This window comes from Dasypus novemcinctus, chromosome 8 (genome assembly GCF_030445035.2).
Source record: "Dasypus novemcinctus isolate mDasNov1 chromosome 8, mDasNov1.1.hap2, whole genome shotgun sequence".
Lineage (NCBI taxonomy): Eukaryota > Metazoa > Chordata > Mammalia > Cingulata > Dasypodidae > Dasypus > Dasypus novemcinctus.
This window is the reverse complement of record NC_080680.1, coordinates 38766354-38778386: the sequence shown is the minus strand read 5'-3', so window position 1 is coordinate 38778386 and position 12033 is coordinate 38766354. Positions and strand designations below refer to the sequence as shown.

The window sequence follows — 12033 nt, the reverse complement described above, 5'->3', positions numbered from 1 at the left end:
CTAGAAGTAATACCTGCAGGAAACATAACAGCAATCACTACTCATTTTACACGACTGATATTTTGAGTTCTCGTTTTTGCCATTAAAGCTGAAGAACTTTTGACTGCATTTTTGCCTTCCTAGAAAGCATCTTGAAAGGATACTGGCATAAAGAGTACATGGAAGCCACTTTGTCACAGTGAGCATTACAAACACTATTCAACAGGAAACGGCTGTTGAATGAGCCAGCCCCGTGACCAGGAGTAGGACCCTGGGACCAAGGAGCTGGACTCTGGGATGCTCGTGGGCACGACAAAGCGGGGAATAAACAATTCTAGTTCAGCTATATTGTACTCATGGAAGGGAGATAAAAGTAGGGCATCTTCAGTATCCCCATTACACATTAGATATCTGGTCATGATCAAGAAATGGGAATGAATTTAAGCTGTTTTGTTAGGCTCCAAAGGCAAAAAGGGAAGGTAACTTTGGTTCTAATTTCAGTCATTATCAAATGTGAACATCAAATCTTTTGACAATTGTCTCATTTTCATACCCATCCTTTATAGGAGATTTGAAAATATTGTTCTTGATATGGTGATCTGTGTGCATCCCTGAACCAGCCTCTCTTCCCTTAGGCTCACTGTCTTGATTCTTTTCCCTTGGAGGGAGCTAAGGATAGCAAGAAGACCGAATGAGCAAGAGAAACCAATGTACGCCAAAAACGTCTGTGTGCTCTCACCTGCAGGTCAAGAATGGGAGGAGGTTACCCAACTCCTATGTTACGTGTTTAGGCTGACTACTTCCAAAGGTCCCACCCTCCCTCTCCTCTCCCCTCCCCTCCACTCTTCTCCTCTCCCCTTCCTATTGTAAATGCTATATCTGCTAATTTTGTAAACAGCATTGAGAAGCATAAAGTGAAAAATGTCAGTTCCCTTTCCCTCCTCCCACCTTGAGTCTCACTAATTTTTGTTTCACCTGTGTCCTTTAGGATATTTTATAAGCATATAATTTTTAAAATATATAAATGCTATACTAAACACACTGTTGTAATATTGTATAATACATCAGGTTTTTAACTTAAGCAAAGAAAAAAATACATTTGGGAATCTTTCCATATAAGTCTCAACAGAGCTATTGAATTATTCATAATAGTTTCACAGTATTTCACTGTATGTTTTTATTGATGGATCTTTAGGTTATATCAATTTTTGTTGCTACAAACAATTATTTCAATAAATACATATAGAATAAATTCCTAGAAGTACTATTTGGGGCCACAGGACATGTGCATATAAAATTTAATAGGGATAGCCCTATTGTCTTCCAAGTTAGATTGACTGTCATATTTACATACCAACCAAAAATGTATGTGTACATATTACCGTATATATTTATTGACACTATATCTTTATAATCTTTCGTTTCTGTCAACTTTATGGGTTAAAGAAACATTTCATTGTTGCCTTAATTTCCATTTATTTAATTGAGTAAAGTTGAGCTTTTGCATTTTCTACTTTATAATGTTCCTGTTGATGTATTTTGTCCATTTTCCAGGAAAGTTTTTCATTTTTCCTTTTGATTTGTGGATGCTCTTAGTACATTATGGAAATTATCCATTTCTGATTGTTACAAATATTTTCTTTGTTTTACCATTTGTATTTTGGATTTGTTTATTGCATTTTCTAATGAAGTTTCTAAACATTGAATATATTTTCTATAGAAACTTGTCTGAATATAAAAGTCACAATAGCTCTGAGTTTGGTATTATAAAAACATGAAGGGAAAAGATGCACAAAGCCAGAAACAAGCAAAAAAGTTGTTCTACATATAGTGTATCCAGAGAGGAAAGGCAAGATTTATTTTCAAAGCCTTTGTGGTTTTGTGAAATCTGTAAGTCAATAGGTACTCCTAGACTTTAGTCACGTACTAAGATATAAGGGAAAACCCAACTGTAGATTTTGGGTTTTATTGAATAAGAGAAGCTGAAATCAAAAGAAAAACTAACTAGAGTTGATTAATAATGACACATCTGGGCCTCCAAAACCAGGTGACCCAATTCACTATCTATTAAGAGCAATTCTAATTAATATTTTTATTACTGTCATTGTCAACAAACACTCCCAATTATATATTTCCTGGCATTCAGAAGGCTTTAAGAGGCCTTCCACACTGTCTGTCTCTGCCAAATTGGTAGTTACCATTTATGGGTTATTAAAGTGTAGGAATGCCCAGTTGGAGGGGACTCTTTAAATCCCTCACATGGTCCTCCACTCAGCAGGGTCTCTTCAAACGTTTTCTCAACTGAGTCAGAAGATGGACTGCTCTTATTCCCTAAGACAGGTCTTTTGTTCTTCTCCCCCAACAGGGCCCAGCCCAGCTATAATTGTCCCTCCCCAGGAGAGCTGAGAGGCTGCCTGATCTCCATTCTTCTGTTGCCAAGTTTGCAATCGCATGTAGGTCAGGAGAACTGTTCCCCAGAATTTATCACTGAAATGCCAATAGCAAAGATAAAGTGCCATAGGAATGCAGACTCTGTCCTCATATTTATTTTTCATATTTTTGGATTTAAAATGTTACCAAATTATGTGTCACAAAATACATGGTAAAGGATCTACTATGGAATGCACATGCAGTATATGTAGCATTATTTTGAGGCAAAGAGGGGGGTCTGTTTTGGCCAGTTAACGAGTTAACTATACCAGGATGGTCTAAAATAAGGTATATAATTTTAGGTAGTTTATCCCCATTTTATTTCACATTATTATTTCCAGATTCAGCACAAGCCTTTTCAAGTGCATATCACTAAAATCTTCCTAGTGGAAAAGACGAGAGGGCAGGAGCTATTTGTGGGTGAGGCTCCCCATCTCATGAGTAAAGGTGTAATTTACTCATGAATAGCAGCTATGCTTTATGTCATGTACCAGCTCCAGCCAATCCTTAACAACTGCCCAGAGTTGGTTGTTGAAAAGGTGTGGCAAAAACTGCAAGTGTCCCCCAATATCTGTCTTCCCTCCCTTCATACTAATAGGATTTTACCTGACTATAAACTTGCCCAGGGTAAGGACTACATTTACTCATGCTCCTTTGGCTAGGGGTGACCCTGTGCTCAAACACTGGCACGGGGGATGGAGGCAACGGTGGCGTGGGCAGCTTCTTACTGCGCCTTTCAAGGGAAGGGCTGTGCCTTTCTTTGCTCCTCTTTTAGATTCTGACTGGATTTTAGATGAGGTGATGTGCTCCCATGGACCATGCAAAGAGGGGTGGCAGAACACAAGTTAGAAAGAATCTGGGTTTTCAGTACCACGAGGCCCCCCTATGTGTGTTCAGAATGGCACGATTAAGGAATAAACTTCTGTCTTATTTAGCAGCCATTATCCTGAGCCACTGATAGAGCAGCAGAACCTATATCCTAACTACATCAAGGCTCAGTGGGAAAAAGTGTCATGCTAGCTTGAATGTTGGCCATGGGCAAGGGTCTTATGAACTCATGTCAACTCTAAATCTTACTATGTGGATAGCCAAGTTATTCCAAAATGGAAAACTGTCCAGAAGAAAATTCTCATTGCTGTGTATACAGCAACACAAACCTTCCTTTTTCCAACTGCTTCCCTCTCTGTGCTACTTCTTACCACCCCAGACTTGGCCTCTCTGTATATGGTATAAATATGAAATGAGTCTGATTTAACAATCATAATAAGAATGAAAATGTATAATATAGTATTTATGATATATTGTTTATATTTACAATAATACTATATCCATTTAAAGTAACCTCCTAGGAAACTATATGCTTATTTCAAAGATGCTGCCATCGCTAAAACAGTTTTGGGATTTTTTTTGAAATTGTAAATTCCTGCATTATTTTTTTTTAAATAAAAGGAATGGGTCCAGATCACTTAAATTTCTTTCATGCCCAATCAGCAACTATTTATTGAGCACTTACTATATACAACATTAATGTCAGTGCTGGTATCAGAAAGGTTAGTAAATCTATTGGGGATGTTAAAAGTACTCTTTACAGGTGTGATGTGGGGACATTTTCAAGACTTGGAGTTGTTCTGAATGATATTGCAGGGACAGATGCAGGACATTATATATCCTGCCATAACCCACTGAATGGACTGGGAGAGAGTGTAAATTAAGTGTAAACTATAATCCATGCTGTGTAGCAGTGCTCCAAAATATATTTAACAAATGCAATGAATGTACCACACTAATGAAAGAACTTGTTGATGTGGGAGGAGTGGGAGGTTTGGGGAATGGGATATATGGGAACCTCTTATATTTTTTAATATAACAGTTTGTGTGATCTATGTATCTTAAAAAAAAAAGATAATAAAAACACACACATTAAAAAAAAACATAAAAAAGTACTCTTTACTTTAGATAACCTATGTCTCCAGGGATACATTTGTAATTTAAAGTTCTAATTAAATCAATTAAATTAAATCAAGCTTTGTAATTTAACAATAGAAAAATAATAATACATATAAGGCATTTACTGTAGTCCAGGGAAAAGAAAGTCATCTACTAGGAGAGAAATGTGAATTTTAAAAATCACTTCATGGTGTTTTACTCCATTAATCTCTTTATTCATTCAAGAGTTATTTTACTTCCCTGTCCCCTTATTTCCAAACTGGTTTTCATTAATTTATAGATTTAAAAAATTATAGTTTTCTTTGTATTCAATTTCTAACCCTCTATTCTACTAGGATTATGATTTATTAAAATCGTCCCTGGGTTCTCCACGGCCCTGAGGGTAAAGCCACTGCATTCCAGGGATTTTGCCTCTTGCCCAAAGTCAACTGGTAAGTGTGGACTGTAGGATTTTTCTCTGAGTATCAGGGGCTCTGACAGCAAAGCTCCCAGTGTCAAGCACAGTTCTGGAGTCACTGTGTGAGAACCATATTAAAGCAGCGATGCTACAAGCAATGCTGAGGAATTGGAAATTCTGATCTGATTTTCTTCATGAGTTCGTTCTGCCTGTTAAGCAGGTCAATATGTCTCTTCAAATGAAAAACAGCTTCCTTACAGCCATGATAGCTGAAAGGTCAATTCAAGTCCATTGACAGTTCACACATCCCCGAAAGCTCTAAAACAGATAATGGGCCTCACCCAGAAAAGAACAGGATGAAGAGTTAGTATGAATGAAGTGAGATATAAGGAGGAACTTCCCAACAGCAAGTGACATGAAGATTTGAGGGTGGTACAAAGGTTGATACACAGCTTGGGTCATGGATTTAGAATAGTGGAGTCTACATGCGTTGTTAAATATTTTCACTCTCACTGCAGGCTCACTATTGCTGCTTCTACATATGTTTAAAAACTAGGACAGACTATCTTGGAAGGATGTCATCATGCAAATGAGGTGTGGGCTAGTAGCAGGATTTGAAAAAACGCAAAGAAAACTAAGGGAAACATACATTGAGTCGAGTTTCCAAGGGATGCTATTGGCATTTGGGCCAGGCAATTCTTCATGTGAGACTCTCCTGCACGTAGTAGGATATTTGACATCAACCGCATTAAGGAGTGCTAGAAATTGTGACAAATCCAAATCCTTTCTCACATTTTAAACACATCTTAGGGGAGGCACTATCATCCTTATTGAGAACTACTCTAGCTCTGTCTAAGAATTACCACCAAAAAATGGCGGTAAAGGTATCAGGATATAAACATATACAGTCAAGAGCTCTTTTTTTTTTTGATTATAGATATTTCAGTGAAACAAAATGCTTCAAATTCGTGTGCATCCCCTCATAGTCATGTGCTTTTCAAAATAAAATCTTCTGTTACTAACTGGACATTGCAATGTTTGATGTACTTTGTGGACTAGTAGTATATTAATGGTGTTTGTATATATACAACTCTGGGGAAAAGGAAAATATTTGTTCCTCATGGTAAAGCATGGCTTATTAGGGATGACATTCTGTAATACTGGGAGACATTGTTGTCATTTTTGTTTTTGTTAGTTTGTGTGAATAAGTACCTAATCATATATGAATCAGTGTTTGGCATAAGGACAGCATATGAAAAAATAGTTTTTTCTAGAGAACCCTGAATACCAATATCTTCAAATACCAACTTTGACTATGGTGTTGTTTTTTTTTTTTTTTAAGGTACTGGGGACCAGGGATTGAACCCAAGACCTCATATGTGGAAAGACTGTGTTCAACCACTGAGCTACATCAGCTCCCCTGAGTTGTTTTTTTTCATTGGTTTTGCTTGTTTTTCTTTAGGAGGCACCATGAACAGAATCTGGGACCTTCCATGTGGGAAGCAGACTCTCAACCATTTGAGCCACATCTGCTTCCCTTGAATATGTTTTTTAAATCTGCAATCATTTCTGCTACTCGTTTACTTAGAAATGACAAGCCCATTATAGAGAACAGTAGTCTATACACTTCATCAGCAAAGCCATACTCGAATGTCAGACATTATTCTGGTGCAAAGAGAAGAACATCCAATTCTCTTTCAAGCAAACCCCAAAAGTAGCAAAATCACTGATTATAGAACTTTAAATCTACCCAGTCTCCACAATTAATGTTGTAAAATATTTATATCTATAAGGTCTATGCTGGGGAAATAATACCTTATATTGGAATTAGTCTGATGTGGAGTTTATTTCCAAGAAGAGAGAGAGCAAAGCCAGAAGATCTTAGCCTCAAAATGAAATTTCTCACACCTAAAATTGATGTTCAGAACATAATTTGATATGCAATCCAAACAAAACCAACCTTCAATTCACCCAAACCTAAAATAAGATTCAAACACAAGGGAATGACACCCTAATCAAATGGAGGCCAAAGAGAACTGGATTTCTACCTCCCATCTCCTTTTGCATTAAATGGTAAATTATACAAAAAGATCTGATATTGGACCAAATCTAAACTTTCAAAATATATTCTGGGCCAAGTCACATTCATCCCAAGTTCTGACACCTTCAACAAATAGAGTACTCAGCAATCCTAACTGGAATTAATAATGTTTACTTTGAGGCACTGAAATATCTCGAATCTCTAAAGAAAGTTTAAACTTTATTTACTCAGGCAGTAGGGTCCAACTTTTCTAATTGTTGCTATGATGACCAAGAAGTTAAAATAATTAGTCTTCAACAAGTAGTGTTAATAGACATTTGATGATACTTGCTAGGGTATAATTTTTAGTCTGTTTTCCCTTCGGACATTTTCTGTCACTAAAGGTATATGTGGCGGCTCCTTACCTAGCAGAGTCAGGTTACAATTTGTCATCAAGTATTCTGATGAACAGCCTGGAGCCTGATAGGCATTGAGTGAAAGGGGCTGGGGCTGGTGCTGGAACCTATGGCAGTGAAGCGGTATAATAAACATGATACCTAGCTTCTCATTTGGGACCACTCCTTGCTTTTCATCTTGCCCCCTATCTCAGTCTAATCTCTATACACAGCAGCAGAGGCATAAGGTAGATCCTGTAACGTGCCAGATCAAAACTCCATTAGGATAAAATCCAACTCTTTCCAAAGGATTTCTTGCTCCTCATTGAACTCTCTGGGCGTTGTCCCGGTTTCTGCCTCCTGGGATGCTGGTTCCCTCACTAATTCAGGGCTCTACTTAAATCCATCTCTTCAGAGAGGCCATTCCTGGGCACATAATCTAAATGTCCTGAGTACCTAATCTAAAGTGTGCATGCACACACATACATATATATATATACACTTTACTCAAGTTTATTTTTCTTAATATCACTTTTTCCTACCAGACATCATTTAAGTATTTGCTTATTTATTCATTCTATTTACTTCTCTCAACTTAAGCTCAATGAATTGTTTACTGCTGCTTTTCTAGAAACTTAGCCATGACTGGCACATTATAGGAGTTCAATAAATATGTGTTTACTAAAGGAATCTTTGGACTTGTTAGAGGCCTTGTATATTAAACTTAAAGTTTAGGAAACTGCAGATGGAAGAGTGTTCACAACTAGGCACCTGCTCACGTCTGAAAGAATTCTCTTCTAAAAACAAAGCCAATTGTAATAAATGATAAATACTTCTACATTGACTGAGCATAGGGTACTTAGAGGGAGGCAAGAGAATGAGACAATGGATTCCAGAATGCTGAGAAAAACGTAAAGCACTCAATGTTTGCAAGATGTTATTATTAATAATTGACATGAATGTGAAAGGGTTTATAGGTCTCCTGAGTGGCATTCACTTAATAGTGAAGTAAAGCCTTCTTGGGAAAATTATGCCATTTATGTAAGGAAATAGGCTTGTTGACAGGTTACTACAGTACACAGGTCACCACTAAGTGATCAGGGTGGATGGCACTTTAATGAGGAAAATGCTGCGTGTTCAGATGTCCCCTGGAGCCACCCTAATGTAGCAGTCACTCAGGTAGTGAACTGATCTCCAGGAGGCTGCATAAGGGCCTCCTGAGATGGAGCTGGGCAGTTGTCAGGAAATGAAAACGGAAATGGAGTTTACAGAATGAACTCATAGAGGAAAGTTTTATTTTTAATAGGAAGAACCTTATTGCTAATTATGATAAAGAAGGAAATAGGGTCCAGATTAGAGAGGAGAAATTGCTATTCTAAAATACTGCTTGAGATTGCATCAAGGATTTGTAGTCTTACTTTTTTTGTTTCAGGATATAACCAAGTCAGTGTGAACTTAGTCCCTTCTTTCTCAGTTTTGTTCTGGAGGCTTCTGTGTTCTCAGAGGGCACTTTTCTTTGCTGCTACCTACAGTGAGGGCTCAAGGACCTGCTGTAATTCGGTGAGCCTGGATCACCTCCGGCCTGCTTTGTGGTGTGAGTACAGTAATCAAAGAAGCAGACCCAATGATTTGTGACTCCCTTGTAGGGTGACCTACCATCCTGATTTGCCTGGGACTGAAGGATCCAGAGGCAGGCGACTTCTAGTGCTAAACCCAGGAAGGTCCTGGGCAAACCGGGAGGAGTTGGTCATTCCAGCAATATTAAGTTCAGGGTAGAACTCTCATGGGTGCTTACTGTGGCATCATTCGCTTCAGCTCATGGGCAAATTCCTGTTAAAGTTAACAGTCAGGGATCTCTGCTGAGTTTTTTTAACCCACCTCTTGCCATTCAATTATATTCACTGAATGGGAGAGCTTGCGGGTTTCTGGTAAGTCTCAAATGCAGTTCCTAAAGCAAGAAGAATTATATATTTATAAATTACGTTGATTGCAGTATCCATCTGACTCAGTCTGCCCCCACCCCATTCAGCCTCCACTCTGCAGGCTCAGTCCCTGCCCTAGATTCTAGGTCTAATTCTGTTTGTAAGTGAGGATCTTTTCTGACCTTGTGCCTTGTACCTGGTACCTGGGTCCTTGCCTCTCTTCTGTACAGTACTCTATACCCCTAACTGGGCGTGCCACTTGCCAAAGTGCCCACATGCCAACACCTGCCTTGGTAATCAATCAAGGGCCCAGAGCTTGATCTTGAATTTTCTCCTTGACTACCTTGCTCCCATTTCCTTCAGCTTTCAGCTCACCACTAATTAAAATCTCATTCTGAAACTGATAGTATAAAGAAAAATAATTCTATAGCTTATAAAAACCTAATAGAGGACAATAACACATAACATTTTCCCATCCTATCAAATAATATAATTAAATTAAGGTTTGGCTTTCCAGTAAAACCTACCATCCATTGATAACAGTGCTCTATAAGGTTTGACCTCTGCTGATCAATTTTCTAGTCTTTTCTAATAGTTTTGTCCCAGAAGATGTTCACCTTAGCATATGCTATACTTTCTCTTTCAAAAGACACTTGGGAATTCTTAGATAGAAGGGAGTTCACCACTGCAACTATACCAAAATTTATTTTTCTAAGCTTCCCTGTGAAAAAGATGAAACCGTGAAAACATAACTGCCTAAAACAGCAGCCGTTTCTAAAAGGTGGAACCAGGAATGAGAGTATAGAAAAGAGGAATCATGGTCTGAAAGGCTTAGCGTCGCTGTTCTGAAAGAAAGGTCGCTTTAGCAAGGATGGCTCACCTGGGACAGATGTGGAAAAAAGACTGGAGACAATGAAGGCCATTTGGACAACTTGAGTCACATTACACTAAATTTTTGAAAACTTATCTAGCCAAAGAGAATCTTTTGCTTTTTGGAGTTGCGAACTTTGGAAGTTCAATCAATCAGATCAAAGTTCCCCTGATGGAATTTATAATTACCCCCACAGTGTGACCCTGCCATGAAGTCTCCCAGGCTGCTTCCTAAAAGCAAAATTGATTTTATTTTGTGAAGAGGGACAGTAGATTATTTTAATACCGGTATGACATTTAAATGTAAGCCATTTAGGGATTTGGGGAAGCAATGCTGTTTTTACTATGCTACCTTTATAAAGTTAAAACAATGATGTTGGTAATAAATATAGCATACAGTGCATAAATGCTTAAGAGATTATTTTAGTATAAGCATGTAGTGTGTATTATGTGGTACACATATGCCTACATATATGTAGACAATGAATAAATAGATACATAAAATTAAGTGACAGAAGTAAAGGTTCATCAAGGTATTTCACATGATGCTTTCACTTAGAGAAAGTTTCGTTTCCTTGAAATGCCTTGGCACAGCAATATCTATCCTAAGATCAAAACCTGATTTTTTCCCCCTTTTTTAGCTGCCAAAAAAGCCTAATAAACAGAAGCAATTTCTCTGGGGTCCCTTTTCTTCTTAAAATACTGTATAAAGGATGTAGAAAAAGTTTTGAAAGAAAACTTATCCATCCACAAGCCCCAAATGGGGTTGGATTTCTCACTCATGATAAATGGGTATAAATCTACTAATTGCATAATCAGTTCTTATGCCTCCAATCCCCCTCCTCTGGATGCCTCTCTCTAACTCTCAGGACCAGCCTGGTGGAAATAATGATCTGAGTTTGAACTTGCTGCATGGTGAACTTAAAGTTACCCACTCTCAGCATATTTCCTATAAGGCAGAACAGTGGGAACAGCGACCTACTTACTTGTATTTATTTTCTGGAGTGAAATATGCTTTTCCAGTTGTCTCCGAAGTTTCACCTCTGCTCCATATTTTCCAGTGGTCCCATTGTCAGCCAGAATGAAATGGGAATGCATGCTGTTGAGAATAGTGAGCTTGCTCATGGGATTGGACATAGTTTGATAGGGCCGGACAACCTGCGGGATTTCAAAAGAGGCAGGAGTCAAAAAAAAAAAAAAAAAAAAAAAAAGACAGAAAAAAAAAATGAAAAGGAGAACCACTCAGAATGGAAAGAGAGAGAAAAGGAAATTAATATTTTGATACAGTAAAATTATGGTACACATCCTCTTCCTAATATTGCTTTGAGAAGAAGTAAGATTAATGGTAGAAAGTTCCATTCACAGCAAGATCATGCTTAAAGGACTATATATTTATTTACTCGAGTTATACAGAAACTAGAGTTTGTGTTTTTGATACACTCAAAAACTGGCATGTCAAAGAATGTTTCATTTTAGAGTTGATCTTTCATTTGCTAATGAACCAACATAATTTTTAAAATTTAGCTATTTTCTTTATTGCTCTTCAGTATCAGGTACATACCTGATATAGCATATGCACATAATAGAAGAATCATGATTCTTGAGGTGATGTGTGATCTCTTGTGCCACGTCTATACATTTCTAAATATTACAGCAGTCAGAACCAGAATCCACACCCAAGTTTGCTTGAGTCCTAAATCTACCCTTACTCCAGCTTCCTACAGTGCTTAGACACAATAGGAACATAAGATGATGGGTTGGAATTCTACTCCTAAATTATCGAGGTAGGAACTTCACTTAGGAGTATGTTCTTTTTTGGGGGGGAACTTTCCACAGTGATACCTACAGCTATCACTGTACTAAGTAGTCCAAATTGATAGGACAAAAATAAACATTGCTGGTTATTTTTCCCTATGCTTTTGTGTGGTGTGTATATTAATTATCGAGTTGGGATGCTCTTGTTCAATTTCAGTATGTAACAACTCACTATGAAAAGCTGCAGTGAGATTGAATAGTTTGCTACCAGAATTACAAAATGATATAGAGAAGACAATTTTCAGCAGTGAAGATCTC

At 37.7% G+C, this 12033-nt stretch overlaps 1 protein-coding gene across 13 annotated transcripts in view; it reads right to left on the bottom strand.

Annotated features, from left to right (window-relative positions):
• The window catches only part of TRPM3 (transient receptor potential cation channel subfamily M member 3), a 915440-nt gene that overhangs the window by 251281 nt on the left and 652126 nt on the right, over positions 1-12033 (bottom strand). For all 13 annotated transcript variants that reach the window (XM_058301681.2, XM_058301675.2, XM_058301676.2 and 10 more), the window contains one exon: positions 10947-11118. In XM_058301681.2, coding sequence (XP_058157664.1) covers positions 10947-11118 — 172 coding nt within the window. The remainder of the gene's footprint in view (positions 1-10946; positions 11119-12033) is intronic.